The sequence below is a fragment of the Balaenoptera ricei genome, chromosome 2, assembly GCF_028023285.1.
Source record: "Balaenoptera ricei isolate mBalRic1 chromosome 2, mBalRic1.hap2, whole genome shotgun sequence".
In the NCBI taxonomy this organism is placed as follows: Eukaryota; Metazoa; Chordata; class Mammalia; order Artiodactyla; family Balaenopteridae; genus Balaenoptera; species Balaenoptera ricei.
Genome location: NC_082640.1, coordinates 52,356,260 through 52,374,155, shown reverse-complemented (window position 1 = coordinate 52,374,155; position 17,896 = coordinate 52,356,260). Strand labels below are relative to the sequence as shown.

Below are 17,896 nucleotides of genomic sequence, written 5' to 3'. Positions count from 1 at the left end.
TGGCTGAATCTCAAGGATCCCCAAAATCACTTAATAGAGACCATACCAGTGGAGTAGCAGCTATATACAAGAAGATTTGAGCTTACTAACTAAACACTGACTTTTTTTTTTTAAGACAGTAGAAATGGGCTAGGTTAGATTATGTATTTATTTATTTATTTTTATATTTATTTTTGGCTGTGTTGGGTCTTCGTTTCTGTGCGAGGGCTTTCTCTAGTTGTGGCAAGCGGGCGCCACTCTTCATCGCGGTGAGTGGGCCTCTCACTATCGCGGCCTCTCTTGTAGCGGAGCACAGGCTCCAGACGTGCAGGCTCAGTAGTTGTGGCTCACGGGCCCAGTAGCTCCTCGGCATGTGGGATCTTCCCAGACCAGGGCTCGAACCCGTGTCCCCTGCATCAGCAGGCAGATTCTCAACCACTGCACCACCAGGGAAGCCCTAAACACTGACTTTTCGGCTAATTTAGTTATTATAATAGTATTGGATAAATTTGAGTATTATATACTGTAATATTAGTATAATCAATAAAGTCTTAAATATATTACCTTTGCTAATATTTTGCCCACAGTTTCCTCAGAACGTTTCATTTTATGTATTTTTAGTTTCTAGTTTTTCATATTAGACAGACAGACAAAAACAGTATTTCGAGGTGACTTTTTGGTGATAAGTTGCATGCTGCAATAATCTAAAAAAATGTCTAGAGTAAAGGAAAAGCCATAAACTCCTCCTCATGGCACCTACATCCTTGCTCAATGCTGAGCCATGGGGGCACACGTTGTACTTGTCCAATACATTTATGTTTGCTAGGGCAAACATAAGTACACACATATACACAGGTACACGTTTTGTTTTTTAACTAAGATAAACTCATACTCAACATGTCATTCAGAATCTTGCATTTTTAAAGGGCTGTAGGGATCCTTCCAATGCAATACATATAGTGCTACTTCAATTTTTTAATGGTTGTGTAGTAATAAAGAATGCAGATGACCTATAATAACTTCTACTATTCAAGTTGTCTAAAGATGGCATGTCAATAAACATTTATGTGTGCCTATTTTGTTTTTATTTATTACTATTATTTTTATTTTTTGCTTGCACTGTATTTCTGTCAAATTCACAAGTCAAAATTTATGAACATTTATTACTTCAACAAATAGTGTCACATTTCATGCCATGATTTAATATGAATTAAGAGTGTGCAACTGGCCTCTTTTCCCCCACTTTGTCACTGGGTGTTATGATATTTTTTATAATGCGTTGCTACATATATATATCTCATCTTTTCGAAACACAACACTATGAGACTAGAAATCAACTACAAGAAAAGAAAAAACTGAAAATTTATTTATACAAGTTTACCCCAGGAAATAAGAAAAATCTCAAATAAACAACCTAACACAAAGGAAACACGAAAGTAGTAAAATAAATGAAATCATAAAGATTAGAGCAGAAATATATGAAATAGAGACTAGAAAAATAGAAAAGCTCAACGAAACTACTTGTAGGTTTTGGAAAAGATTTTTTAAAAAACAGAAAACCTTTAGCTAGACTCATCGAGAAAAGAGAGACGGGACCCAAGTCAATAAAATCAGAAATGAAGAAGTTACAACCGACACCACAGAAATAACAAAGATAATAAGACTACATTGAAAAACTATACTCCAATAAAATGGAGAACCTAGCAGAAAGGCACAAATTCTTAGTGATCTACCATCTCCCAAGAATGCACCAGCAAGAAACAAAAAGTTTGAAAGGACCAGTAATGAAATTGAATCAGTAATTTAAAAACTCCAACAAACAAAAGTCCAGTACTACATGGATTATTAGGTGAATATTACCAAATATTTAGAGAGGAGTTAACAGAAATCCTTCTGAAATTATTAAAAACAATTTGCAGAGGAAGGATTGCTCCCAAACTCATTCTATGTGGCCAGCGTCACCTTGAAAACAAAACCAGAGAAAGATACAAAAAAATAGAAAATTACAGGCGGATATCACTGATGAACATAGATGCAAAAGTCCTCAATAAAATATTACCAAACTAAATCCAGGAGGACCTTGAAGTTGGCGGAAGTGTAAGACATAGAGATCACCTTTCTCCCCACAAATACATCAAATATACATCTACAAGTGAAACAACTCCTACAGTACACCTACCGAATGCTGACAGAAGACCTCAGAATTCCCAAAAGGCAATAAAATCCCCATGTACCTGGGTAGGGCAAAAGAAAAAGAAAACAGAGACAAAAGGATAGGATGACACCTGCACCTCAGGGAGGGAGCTCTGAAGGAGGAAACGTTTCCACACACTAGGAAGCCCTTTCACTGGTGGAGACAGAGTGTGAGCAGGAGTATTCTTGGGAGCCACAGAGGAGAGCTCAGCAACAGGTGTGCAGAAGGCAAAGCGGAGAGATTCCCACACAGACGGTCGGTGCTGACCAGCGCTCACCAACCTGAGAGGCTTGTCTGTTCAAGCGCAGGAGCAGGTGGGGGCTGGGAACTGAGGCTCAGGAATTGGAGTTCAGACCCCAGGAAGATGACTGGGGTTGACTGTGTGAACACAGCCTGAAGGGGGATAGTTCGCCACAGCTACCTGGGAGGGAGTCCAGGGAAAAGTCTAGACCTGCCTGAGACAAGAGACAATTGTTTGGGGTGGGTGATGAGAAGGGATTCAGAGCACTGCCTAAATGACCTTTAGATATTGGTACGAACCACGGCTATCAGTGTGAACTGAAGAGACAGGCATGAAATGCCAAGGCTGCTACTGCAGCCAACAAGACTCCTGTGTGCAAGCACAGGTTACCGTCCACTCCGCCTCTCCTGGGTGCCTGTGTAACACACCACTGCCAGGGTCCCATGATCCAGTGACCACTTTTCTGAGAGAACACATGGTAAGATCAAACTGGCCTCTGCCGCCGCAGGCTCACTCCTCATTCTGTACCATTCCCTCCCCTCGGGCTGAGTGAGCCATAGCCACCTCCTGTCAGACGCCAGAGGGCAAACAACACGCAGAGGCCGGGACAAATCCAAAGCTGAAACCCAGAGGCTGTGCAAAGAAAAGAAGGAAATTTCTCCCTGCAGCCTCAGGAGCAGCAGATTAAATCTCTACAATCAACTTGTATCCTGCATCAGTGTAATACTTAAATAGAAAACAAATCCTCTCAAAATTGAAGCTGGGACTTTGGCAGGAACTGTAGATTGAGGTTTCCTGGATGCGATTGACCAGTTCTTGATTTATGTGTTTATCTTAGTTTAGTTTTTAGCTGTTGCTATCTTTGGTGAATTTGTTTATTGGTTTGGTTGTTCCCTTCTTTTTTTTAATTACTATTTTTATTTTATTTATTTTAATTTATTTTTATTTCTTTTTTGTTCTCCCTTTTCTTCTGAGCCATGTGGCTGACAGGGTCTTGGTGCTCCTGCCAGGTGTCAGTCAGGCCATACCCTTGGAAGTGGGAGAGCCGAGTTCAGGACATTGGACCACCAGAGAATTCTAGGCCCCACATAAAATCAATTGGCTAGAGGTCTCCCGGGAATTTTTTATCTCAACACAAAGACCCAGCTCCACTTAATGACTAGCAACCTAGAGTGCTGGAAACCCTATGCCAAAAACTAGCATAACAGGAACACAGTCCCACAGTTTTGGCAGCAGAGAGGCTGCCAAAAACCATAAGACCACAGACACCCCAAAACACACCACTGAACGCAGTCCTGCTCACCAGAAAGACAAGATCCAGCCTCATCCACCAGAACACAGGCAACACTCCCATCCAACAGGAAGCCTACACAACCCACGGAACCAATCTTACCCACTGGGGGCAGATACCAAAAACGATGGGAACTACGAATCTGCAGCATGCAAAAAGGAGACCCCTAACACTGTAAAGTTGAGTAAAATGAGAACACAGAGAAACAAAAAGCAGATGAAGGAGCATGGTAAAAACCCACCAGACCAAACTAATGAAGAGGAAATAGGTAGTCTATCTGAAAAAGAATTCAGAGTAATGATATTAAAGATAATACAAAATCTTGGAAAAAATAGAATGGAGAAAATGCAAGAAACGTTTAAGGACCTAGAAGAAATAAGAGCAAACAATGAAGAAAAACACGATAAATGAAAGTAAAAATTCTCCAGAAGGAATAAATACCCAAATAACTGAGGCAGAAGAAAGGATAAGTGACCAGGGAAATAAAATAGTGGAAATTACCACAGAGCAGAATAAAGAAAAAAGAAATAAAAGATTTAAGGACACTCTCAGAGACTTCTGGGACAACATTAAACACACTAACTTTCCAATTATAGGGTCCCTGAATAAGAAGAGAAAAAGGACTGAGAAAATACTTGAAGAAATTATAGTTGAAAACTTCACTAATATGGGAAAGGAAATAATCAACTCCAGGAAGCACAGAGAGTCCCATACAGGATAAACCCTAGGAGAAACACGCCAAGACACATATTAATCAAACTATCAAAAATTAAATACAAATAGAAAATATTAAAAGCAGCAAGGGAAAAGCCACAAATAACATACAATGGAATCCCCATAAGGTCAACAGCTGATTTTTCGGCAGAAGCTCTGTCAGTCACAAGGGTGTGGTAGAACATATTTAAAGTTATGAAAGAAAAAAACCTACAGAAAAGATTACCTTACCCAGCAAGGATCTCATTCAGATTTACAGAGAAGTAAAAAATCTTTACAGACAAGCAAAAGGTAGGAGAGTTCAGCACCACCAAACCATCTTTACAACAAATGGTAAAGGAATTCTCTAAGCAGGAAACACAAGAGAAGGAATAGACCTACAATAACAAACCCAAAACAATTTAGGAAATGGTAATAGGAATATACATATAGATAATTACCTTAAATGTAAATGGATTAAATGCTCCAACCAAAAGACAGAGACTGGCTGAATAAATATAAAAACGAACGCATATATATGCTGTCTACAAGAGACACACTTCAGACCTAGGGGCACATACATACTGAAAGTGAGGGGATGGAAAAAGATATTCCATGCATATAGTACTCAAAAGAAAGCTGGAGTAGGAATTCTCATTTCAGACAAACTAGACTTTGAAATAAAAACTATTACAAGAGACAAAGAAGGACACTCCATAATGATCAAGGGATCAATCCAAGAAGAAGATATAACAATGGTAAATATCTATGTACCTCAATTAATATAGCTAATGCTAACAGCCATAAAAGGGGAAATCGACTGTAGCACAATAATAGTAGGGGACTTTAACCTGCTACTTTCAACAATAGCCTGATGAACTTAAAATAAAGAAGGAAACACAGCTTATTTGACACATTAAACAAGTTGTACTTAAATGATATTTGTGGGTCATTCCAAAAAACAACATAATACACTTTCTTCTCAAGTGTACATGGAACATTCGTCAGGGTAGAACATATCTTGGGGCACAGTTCAAGTCTTGGTACATTTAAGTAAACTGAAATTGCATCAAGTATCTTTTCAAACCACAACAGGAAAAAAACGGTAAAATAATCCTCCAAACACATCAAGGCTAAACAATACACTACTAAGTAACCAGGAGATCGCTGAAAAATAGAGGAAACAAAAATTATCTAGAAACAAATGACAATGAAAACTCGACTGCCCAAAACTTATGGTAAGTAGCAAAATCAGTTCTAGGAGGGACGCATATAGCAATACAATCCTACCTCAAGAAACATGAAAAATCTCACAACCTAATCTTATACCTGAAGCAATTAGAAAGAACAAAATAAACCCTCAAGTTAGCAGAAGGAAAGAATTCATAAAGATCAGATCAGAAATAAATGAAAAAGAAATGAAGGAAATGGCAGCAAAGATCAATGTAGCTAAAAGCTGGTACTTTGAGAAGATAAACACAACTGATAAATCATTAGACAAATTCATCAAGAAAAAAAGGGAGAAGGCTTACGTCAACAGAATTAGAAAGGAAAAAGAAGTAACAACTGACACTGAAAAATACAAAGGATAATGAGAGACTACTACGATCAACTTTATGCCAATAAAATGGGCAACCTGGAAGAAATAGACAAATTCTTAGAAAAGCTGTATCTCTGGAGAGAAAACTCCTCAGAAATTAAGCATAGTGGGAACTAACCTCAACATAATAAAGGCCATATATGACAAACCAACAGCTAACATCATTCTCAAAGGTGAAAAACTGAAACTATTTCACTAAGATCAAGAGCAAGACAAGGTTGCCGACTCTCACCACTATTCGTCAACATAGATTTAGAAGTTTTAGCCACAGCAATCAGAGAAGAAAAAGAAATAAAAATAATCCAAATCGGAAAAGAAGAAATAAAGCTGTCACTGTTTGCAGGTGACATGATACTATACATAGAGAACCCTAAAGATGTTACCAGAAACTACTACAGCTAAACAATGAATTTGATAAGGTACCAAGGTACAAAATTAATGCACAGCAATCTCTTGCATTCCTATAAACTAATAATGAAAAATCTTAAGAGAAATTAAGGAAACACTCCCATTTACCATAGCAACAAAAAGAATAAAATACCTACCTAAGGAGACAGAAAACCTGTATGCAGAAAAGTATGACACCGATAAAAGAAATTAAAGATGATACAAACAGATGGAGAGCTATAGGATATTCTTGGAAATGAAGAATCAACATTGTAAAAATGACTATACTACCAAAGCAATCTACAGATTCAATGCAATCCCAATCAAACTACCAAAGTCATTTTTCACAGAATAGGAACAAAAAAAATTTCACAATTTGTAAACACTAAAAACCTCGACTAGCCAAAGCAATCTTGAAAAAGAAAAACGGAGCTGGAGGAATCAGGCTCCCGAACTTTAGACTATACTACAAAGCTACAGTAATTAAGCCAGTATGATACTGGCACAAAAACAAAAATACAGATGAATGGAACAGGATAGAAGGCCCAGAGATAAATCCAGGCACATATGGTCACGTTATCTTTGATAAGGAGGCAAGAATATACAATATAGAAAAGACATCTTCAACAAATGGTGCAGGTAATACTGGTCAGCTACAAGTAAAAGAATGAAATTAGAACACTCCCTAATACTATACACAAAATTAAACTCAAAATGTATTAAAGACCTAAATGTAAGGCCAGACACTATCAAACTCTTAGAGGAAAACATAGGCAGAACACTCTATGATATAAATCACAGCAAACACTTTTTGACCCACCCCCTAGGGAAATGGAAATGAAAAGAAAAATAAAAAATGGAAACTAATGAAACTCAGTAGCTTTGCACAGCAAAGGAAATATTAAACAAGATGAAAAAGAACTTTCAGAATGGGAGAAATTACCTCACACCATGCAGAATGGCCATCATCAAAAAATCTACACACAAAAATGCTGGCGAGGGCGTGGAGAAAAGGGAAACCTACTGTTGGTGGGAATGTAAATTGATACAGCCACTATGGAGAACAATAAGGAGGTTCCTTAAAAAACTAATAATAAAACTACGATATGAACAGCTATCCCACTCCTGGCATATACCCTGAGAAAACCATAATTCTGATAGGTACACTTACCGCAATGTTCATTGTAGCACTATTTACAATAACCAGAACATGGAAGCAATCTAAATGTCCATCAACGGATGATTGGATAAAGAAGATGGGGCACATATATGCAATGGAATATTAGCCATAAAAACAAAAGAAACTGAGTTATCTGTAGTGAGGTGGAGAGACCTAGAGTCTGTCATACAGAGGGAAGTAAATCAGAAAGAGCAAAACAAATGCCATATGCTAACACACATATATGGAATAAAGAAAATATTTCTGAAGAACGTAGGGCCAAGGCAGGAATGAAGACGCAGTCATAGATGATGCACTTGAAGACACGTGGAGAGAGAAGTGTAAGCTGGAGTTGAGAGAGTACTTTGACATATATACACTATCAAATATAAATTATATAGCTAGTGAGAAGCCACATAGCACAAGGAGATCAGCTCTGTGGTGACAAACCAGACGGGTGGGTTAGTGAGGTTGGGAGGAAGACGTGAGAGGCAGTGGATATGTGGATATATGTACACATATAGCTGATTGAGTTTGTTATACAGCAGAAACTAACAAAACAATGTAAAGCAATTATAATACAATAAATATGTTTTAAAAAGTAACAAATATAACAGAAATATGTATACATATGTATGTACATTCTGTGTAAATATATATTCAAAATATTTAAAAAAGCAAAAAAACCCACCATAAGTAAATCTAGTGATACACTAAAAGGATCATACACCATGATCTAGTGAAATTTATCCCAGGCACGCAGGGATGGTTCAATATCTGCAAATTAATCAATGTTATACACCACATTAACAAACTGAAGAATAAAAATCATAAGATCATCTCAATAGATGCAGAAAAAGTGTTTGACAAAATTCAACCTCCATTCATAATAGAAAATCTCATCAAAGTTGGTAAAGAGGGAATGCATATCACAACATAATAAGGTAATATATGACAAGCTCACCTCATATTCAACAGTGAAAACCTGAAAGCATTTCCTCTAAGATCAGGAAGATGACAAGGAGTCCTACTCTCACCATTTTTCTACAATTCCCCATGGTAATCAGAGAGAAAAAAGAAATAAAAGGCATCAAAAATGGAAATAAACTAGTAAAACTGTCAGGTTTGCAGGTGATATGATACTATACATCGAAAATTCTAAATACAGCACCAAAAGACTACGAGTTCTCATCAGTGGATTTGGTAAAGTTGCAGGATACAAAATTAGTATGCAGAAATCTATTGTATTTCTATACACTAACAATGAACTCAGAAAGAGAAGTTTAAAATCACATTGACACTTGCATAATAAGGAATAAAATACCTAAGATAGATCTAACTAAAGAAGTAAATGATCTGTACTCCGTAAACTAATTAAAAAATTTGATGATGACACAAAAAAATGGAAAGATGCACCGTGTTCATGGATTAGAAGTATTTATACTTTAATATGACTTTACTAGCCAAGGCAATCTACAGATTCAATGAAATCCTTACAAAATAGCAATGGCATTTTTCACAGAACTGGAACAAACAACTTTGAAAATTGTATGGAAACTGAAAAGAAGCTGAATAAGCAAAACATTCTTCCGAAAGAATTACTGAGCTAAAGGTTTCATGATCTGTGACTTCAGACTATACTACAAAGCTGCAGTAATCAAAACAGGATGGTATTGGCACAAAGTCCGACACAAGATTAATGGAACAGAATAGAGAGTCCAGAAATACACGTATGAGCTTATGGTCAATTAATCCACAACAAAAGAAGTAATAATCTATAACGGAGAAAAAGTTTCTTCAATAAGTAGTGCTGGGAGGACAGGACAGCTACAAGGAAAAAAATGAAATTAGAATATATTTTCACACCACATTCAAAAATAAACTCAAAATGCAATAAAGATCCAAATGGCAGATGGGAAACCATAAAACTCCTAGGAAAATACACAGGCAGAACACTGCCAAAAATCGCAGCAATATTTCTTCAGATCTGTCCCCTAAGGCAAATAAAGCAAAAGCAAATATAAATTGGATCTAATTAAACTAGTAACCTTTTGTACAGCAAAGGAACCTATTAAAAAAATGAAAAGACAGCATACTGGAGAACTTATTTGTAAGTGATATGACTTGATGGATAAGGGATCAATATCCAAAAAAATAACTCATAGAACTCGAAGTGAAAAATCCTACAGCATGATTAAAAGTGGAAAATAGACATGAATATTTTTCCAAAGAAGACACACAGGCAAAGATGGCCAACAGTCTCACGAGAAGACATTCAACGTAGCTAATCAGCAGAGAAGTGCAAATCAAAACCACAATGAGACACCTCACACCAGTCAAATGGCTATCATCAAAAAGACCACACGTACAAAATGTTGGCAAGTGTGGGAAGAAAAAGCATCCCTTGTACACTGGGGATATAAACTGGTATAGCCAATGTAGAGAAGATTATGGAGGTTCGTGAAAAAACAAAAAATAGAGCCTTACGATCCAGCATTTCAACTCCTGGGTCTATATTCAAAGAAAATGAAAATATTTTTAAAATGTACACTAACTCCAATGTTCATAGCAGCTTTATATATAATAGCCAAGATATGAAAGCCACACAAGGGCCCATCATGGATAAGGAAAATATGGTCGATATATTCAATGGAATATTCGTCATATAAAGGAATGAAAATTTGCAGTTTGCAACAAGTGTGGTCTAGAGGGTATTATGCTTAGTGAAATATGTCAGACAGAGAAAGATAAATACTGTATGTCGTCAGTTACATGTGGATATAAAAAATAAAACAAATGAATTTATAAAACCAAAAAGAAGGAGACTCACAGATATAGGGAACTATATCACAGATGTAGTGGTTACCAATGTGGAGAGGGGTAGAAAGAGAGGCAAGATGGGGGTATGGGAATTAAGACATACAAACTACTATGTATAAAATAAGGTGTTAGGATATAATGTACAGCAAAGGCAATATAGCATTGTTTTATAAAAACTTGAGTATAATCTATAAAAATCTTGTCACCATGTTGTGCACCTGAAACTAATATAACACTGTAAAACAACTATACCTCAATAAAAAATAAATAATAAATGAAAGTAAAAGTTCAATAACAGAAAACCTCTAGGAAACTTACAAATATTTTCAAATGAAATGACACACTTTAAAAACATTAATGGATCAGAGTCTTCTAATTCTGGGAAGATGTATTTAGTATGTTTTTCCTTATTCTACTAAATACAAATCCCTGAAAATGATATATAAAACACATATTTTAAAATTGTAAAGGTGAAAAGAAAAAGAGCAGCTGGGGGAAAAAAGGTATCATAGAACAACAAAATGATGAGTGTTCCAGGTTTAATTATTAATGCCGTATAACTTTTAAAAATTGTGAATCACTATGTTGTACACCTGCAACTTACACAATATTTTACATCAAACGTAGTAAAACAAAAATTTAAAAAATAAAAGAAAAAGGGAAAAAAGTTGACATCATGTAGTATATGTTAGCATCTCTTACACACACACACACACACACACACACACACACACACACACAAACACACATACAGATGTTCATGGAAATGTGACACTCAAGTAGAAAGGCCTTGATCTAAATAATTTTAGAATGACTAAAAATTGAAATATATAAAACTTTAAAATAATTACAATTAAAATTTGAAAATATCTGGAAGTATTTTCAGGAAGGATTACTTAAACATAAATACAAAAACAAATATAGAAATGACTCATTGGTTTAATAATATACAAATTTTATGTTCAGTATGTCAAATATACAACAAAAATACCAAAAGAGAGGAAACAAATAGGAATAGGAGGCTGTTTCTATATGATTCAAAATTACACAAAAAACAGTCACTGCACCTCCCCCAGGATTCTCTAAGTACCTCTGAGAGTTAGTTCTCCAAGGTTCCAACTACCTTTAATTTCATGGGCATACTCAACTCTGCTCCAAGGAATTCACTGCCTTGGTGTTGGTGTTCTTCAAAGGTTTGAAGCTTTCTCACCTGTAAGAAGTGCCCCCAAAGAACAAAGATGTTTTTATCAGGTTCTTGGGAAAACCGTAGCTGATAGAATATTTTTTAGAGTATCGAAAACTTTTATTAATTTTCTTCTGAAAGAACCTTCATTACCTGTGTTTCCACAAAGGTCAAGAGAGTATACATTTTGGAAAGCAATCACCATACGACTCGAGAAAAGTGGGTTTATGAAAGGGTGGCTGGTGTTCTCTGTGGTAGGGTATGTATTCTTGAAGGAAATACTTATATGTTGAGAAGATTGGCTTTTTGGAACATAAACAATCAGAAGTGAGACCAGTGTAATGCAGTGAGTAAGTAGATAGACCCTAACGTCAGACGATCTAAGTTTGTATTCTGGCACTGCCATAGGTGTATTACTGAGTCTCTGTGCCTCAGCTTTCTCATTTGTAAAATGGAGAAAATACCTATGTACTACGATTGTTGTGAGACTTAGTATATTGAAAGGCCTTGGACTATTTCCTGGCACATGATCACAGTTACATAAGAAAGCAATATGGTTTTGTTGGTGGCGGTGATGACGATGGTGATGATGATATAATGCTGATGGTGACTGCATGCATCTTCAAAGAGTATGGTTAATTTAAATATAATTACGTCTTATAGAAAATATTTCATATTATTTTATTAACCCATTACTACTGAGTCTTTTTTTATGGAAGAGATACAAAGGGAGGCCTTGTGAACTAGAAATAAATACTAATGGACGTTTTATAAAAAGAAAAGTTAGGTAGAAAAGAGCTGAAAGAAGCCTTTGGGTTTGTACAGACCTGGCTTTGTTATGCAGTTTCATCAATTTTGAACTGTTTGGCCCCGGACAAATTAATGTTACAATGCTAAGATCAGTCTAGAAGAAAACGGCAAGATTTAAAGGAAAATGTTAGTAGAAGTCCAATTAAAACAAATGGTGCTCAACAAAGAGGACTCACTATTTTTAACATGATTATAGCATAGGGAGATCAACTTTGGAATGGTGGTGTGAGGACCTCAGTGACCATTCTCCTATAAAAGCTGTGAAAATACTGAGGTAAAAAAACTAACCAATTCAGAAAAATATGATTTATGCAGAGTAAAAAAGGACAACTCAGAATTATCTGCCTAAGGAAAACTTCTGACCCTCAGAAAGACAATGAAGCCTGTGCATGTCAACTTGGGTTATTAGGTTTTTTTCTTCCCAGCTCAGTGCCATGGTATCTGTGAAAGGGCTGCATGCTCAGAGTGAACATAACTAATGGACCTCTTTCAGGACACTGTTAAGAACTCTATACCCAGAGTAGTCTATATTTTTCCAAACTTCGCAGTAACCCAATTTTAAAATGAGCAAAAGAATTGAACATAACCCGGCAAACATATGACCAATAAATCCATGGAAAGATCCTCAATAACAACAGTCATTTGGGAAATGAAAATTAAACAATAAGTGACAACCTGACACCTCTATGACTGTTGGAGAAATATTAAATATAGTTTTAACCCATGACCAACAGTTCCACTCTTAGGTATATACTGAAGAAAACAAAACATATTGACACAAAATCTTGTACACAATGTTCCTAACAGCATGACAAATTTAAAAATTGCATATCCATACCGCAGAATATATTGAACAATAAATAGGAATGAAGTACTGACATGTGCTACGATGTGAGGGAACTTTTAATACATTATGTTAAGTAAAGGTATAAAAGATAACATGTTGTATGACACAATTTATATGAAATGCCCAGAATAGACAAACCTATGGACAGAAAATGTATTAGTGGTTGTCTAGTCTGGATGAGATGCGTATGTGTAAGGAGGTGGAGAGAGGAGTGAATGCTAATGACTAGGGTTACATTTTGGGATGACAAAAATAGTCTAAATTTAGATTAATATGACAGTTGCACCACTCTGAGAGTATACTAAAAAACACCGAATTTGTATGTTAAATGTGTGTTTTATAGTTCAATAAAGCTGTTTAACCAAACAAAGCAAAAAAGAAAGAATTATACCATAAAATACTTTTTATAATTTGATAGTTTAATGAGGAGATAAAGCTATTGAGACAGTGGCTAATGACCAAGTAAAATGTTTGCTTACTTCAGGCTAAGTGCCTTGATGTCAGCTTTGTCCCGTTAGGGGAGAGCAAGCAAGTATCCTTGCAATGTTGACAATAATTTCACAGAGCAATCCACAATTAGAAAGCAGGAAGCATACTTGTGCTCTATTACACCAGAGAGTTCCAGAGAATTAAAGGTGTGGTCCCAAGTGCTGATCAGAAAGGGGATCTAGGAGTTGAAAAATGGCATCGGGCCAATCTCTGGCTTGGGCTTAGGGAGCCAGGAGACCCCTGGTAACTGTACCAGTAGAAATGGAGTAGAACCCTTATCCAAGACACACAGCTCTGGGCATTTTGCCCACAGTGAGCCTAGAGCACCAAAACATCTTGCTTTCTGGAGTAACTAACAAGTTGGGTAATGGTCTCAGGAAAATAAACTGATCAGAACTTGAGACTCAAATCAGAGCATAACTAAGAGTCAGTGGAGCTCTCAAATCCTTATTAACTTTGTCTTTCTTAAAGGTATTATGCTAAGTGAAATAAGTCAGAGAGAGAAAGACAAACAGTGCATGAAAGATATCACTTAAGTGTGGAATTTAAAAAATACAACAAACTAGTGAATAGAACAGAAGAGATGCAGACACAGATTAGAGAACACACTAGTGGTTCCCAGTGGGGAGAAAGAAATGAGGGCACTAGAAGTTAGGGAATCAAATGGTATAAACTGTTTTGTACATGTTACAAGGATATATTGTACAACACAGGAAATATAGCCAGTATCTTATAACTATAAATGTAGCTTATAACTATCACATTTAAAAATTGTGAACCATTATACTGTACACTTATGACATATTGTAGATCAACTACACTTCAATAATAAAAAATAAATCTGTTAGAAATAATAAAAGCTATTTATAATAAAAGTTTATAAAGAAAAAATTAGATTCACCTTTCCTGAGATCTGGACAAAGTTCAGGAAAATAGTGGAAGGTCGGGTGGGTGTTGGCCAGGTTGTTAGATCCTACTGTTTCGGAGCTAATGAGACTCTGACCAGTTCTTTCAAGTCCATTCTTTGAAGGTCATCTATAATCAAGCCTTCCACAGTGAAAGATGTATGTTGTGTCCATACAGACGATGGAAAGTCTTGTGGCTGGGAACATCTAGCTGATTGTAAAGATCTACATGAGAAACCTTCAGAGTTAGGTGGTCTTTGCCCATTCATTTTTGGAGTTTCAATACATAGGAAAATTTAGAGATTAAATGACTAAAATTTCAACTCCTATTAAATGTTCAGAATAATAATTTTGACATTAGTGCTTTACAAACCTACATCTTCAAGTGTTAACATTTTTTTCTGCATTTTCAGATGGCTACCCCAAAGAAGAAATGATTTATAGATGGAGAAAAAATTCGGTTGAGGCAGCTGATCAGAAATCCTGGCGGCTTTATCAGTTTGACTTCATGGGCCTCAGAAACACCACAGAAATTGTGAAAACATCTGCAGGTAGGAGTTTCCCTTTCCCTTTCATGTAGAATTTCTTCCTGTGTATGTTTTAAACTAATTCTATTCGGACAACCATTATTCCTAAGTGATATCTGAGGCAAAACAGCTGATTCAAAACTCAAAAATAATGTTTTAACTGGGATTGGGGAAAGGGTGACCAGATTGTCTTATATCTTTAAATCGAGACTATGTTGACTTTATGTCCATAAGCCTAAGATTCTCATCCCTGACCAGATTTATATAAACCAATTTCCTAAGAGAGTTCTACAACTTAACATATACAAAATAAACAGCAGGTATTATAATTCACAAATAAAAGAAGTTAGTGTGAAATGTCCTTCAGTTTTAATTTCTAGCTTCTCCCTTTCCTTTAAACAGTGTCTTAAACTTTCTCTTTAAGTATATTGAACTATATCCATAAATATGATCTTATTAAGTGATGTGCTATAACACATGTAAATAGATATAAAGAGATGTTTTAATTATTAATATCTTTAAATATATTTTTGTTTTATGGCTTTTGTTTGGTTGGTTTTTGGTAATTTCCACAATAGGAATCTATGGTCCACTATTTTGTAATTAGTTTTTTTCTGACAGGGCTTGGGAAGTGGATTGGTTTCAAGTCGGCCTTTCGGCTGATCTAGTTATTTGTTAATATGAATAATTTATTGCCTTTTAAAACTCCATAATATTTTGCATCATGCGACTACGTTAAGTGTAAATTTTAATAATTAGTGTAACTATCTTTAAAGAGCAGTCTGAATTCTTGATAGAATTCTAAATAGAGAACTACAGTTGCCCCTTGATATCCATGGGGATTCGTTCCAGGACCCCTAAAGATATCAAAACCCCGGTTGCTCAAGCTTATTACATAAAATGGCATAGTATTTACATTTAACTTACATCCTCCTGTATACTTTAAATCATCTCTAAATTACTTATAATACCTAATACAAAGTAAATGCTAAATACTTGTAAATAAAATATGAATGCCATGTAAATAGTTGACCCCTGAACAACACAGTTTAAACAGCACCAGGGCTCGAACACGTTTCCCCTGCATTGGCAGGAGGATTCCGAACCCCTGCCCAACCAGGGAAATTCTAGGACAGTTTTTTATGAATAGGAAATGTCTCCTTGAAATTCTTTATTATGAGTAGGAAAGGTCTTTTTAAAATTTTTTAGTTATTTATGAATAGGAAATGTCTCCCTGAAATTCTTTTTCTCACTCATGCCAAATCGAGTCATTGCATGAAGTCAATAGAATGTGTTGGCATTGATAAAAGGATGTTCTCCATCTGGTACTCTTAGCTAGCTTTCTCCTATTTATGTATACATACACATATATCCCCATATCTCTCCTCTCTTGATCTCCCTCACTCCCACCCTCCTTATCCCACTCCTCTAGGTAGTCACAATCACTGAGCTGGTTTCCCTGTGCTATGCTGTTGCTTACCCCTAGCTATTTTTCATTTGGTAGTGTATATATATCCATGCCAACTTCTCACTTTGTCTCAGCTTACCCTTCCCCCTCCCCGTATCCTCAAGTCCATTCTCTAGTAGGTCTTTGTCTTTATTCGCCTCTTGTCCCTAGGTTCTTCAGAACTTTTAAAATTCCATATATGTGTGTAAGCATATGGTATTTGTTTTTCTCTTTCTGACTTATTTCACTCTCTGTGACAGACTCTAACTCCATCCACCCCACTACAAATAACTCAATTTCGTTTCTTTGTATGGGTGAGTAATATACCATTCTATATGTGTGCCAAATCTTCTTTATCCATTCATCGGTTGATGGGCACTTAGGTTTCTTCCATGTCCGGGCTATTGTATTAGAGTTGCAAAAAATATTTTGGTATATAATTCTTTTTGAATTATGGTTTTCTCAGGGTATATGCCCAGTAGAGGGACTGCTGAGTCGTATGGTAGTTCTATTGTTAGTTCTTTAAGGAACCTCCATACTCTTCTCCATAGTGGGCGGTATCAATTTTTATTCCCAGCAACCGTGCAGGAGGGTTCCCTTTTCTCCACACCCTCTCCAGCATTTATTGTCTGTAGATGTTTATATAATGGCCATTCCGAAAGGTGTAGGATGATAGCTCCTCGTAGTTTTGATTTGCATTACTCTAATGATAAATGATATTGAGCATTCTATCATGGGTTTGTTGGCAATCTGTATATCTTCTTTGGAGAAATGTCTATTTAGGTTTTCTGCCCATATTTGGATTGGAATGTTTGTTTTTTTGATTTATTCTGAGGGTTTGTCTTTTCACCTTGTTTATGGTTTCCATTGCTGTGCAAAAGCTTTTAAGATTCATTACGTCCCATTTATTTTTGTTTTTATTTCCATTTCTCTAAGACGGGTGTCAAAAACGATCCGGCTGTGATTTATGTCATAGAGTGTTCTGCCTGTTTTCCTCGAAGACTTCGATAGTTTCTGGCCTTACATTTAGGTCTTTATTCCATTTTGAGTTTATTTTTGTGTATGGTGTTAGGGAGTGTTCTAATTTCACACTTTTACATGTACTTGTCCAGTTTTCCCAGCACCACTTATTGAAGAGGCTGTCTTTTCTCCATTGTATATTCTTGCTTCTTTTATCAAAGATAAGGCGACCATATGTGCGTGGGTTTACCTCTGGGCTTTCTTTCCTGTTCCATTGATTTATATTTCTGTTTTTGTGCCAGTACCATACCGTCTTGATTACTATAACTTTGTACTATAGTGTGAAATCAGTGAGCCTGATTCC

At 36.1% G+C, this 17,896-nt stretch overlaps 1 protein-coding gene across 1 annotated transcript in view; it reads left to right on the top strand.

Annotated features, from left to right (window-relative positions):
• GABRG3 (gamma-aminobutyric acid type A receptor subunit gamma3) overlaps positions 1–17,896 on the top strand; it is a 581,910-nt gene that overhangs the window by 546,970 nt on the left and 17,044 nt on the right. The window contains exon 6 of the mRNA XM_059915411.1: positions 15,012–15,149. Within this exon, the coding sequence (XP_059771394.1) occupies positions 15,012–15,149 (138 nt within the window). The remainder of the gene's footprint in view (positions 1–15,011; positions 15,150–17,896) is intronic.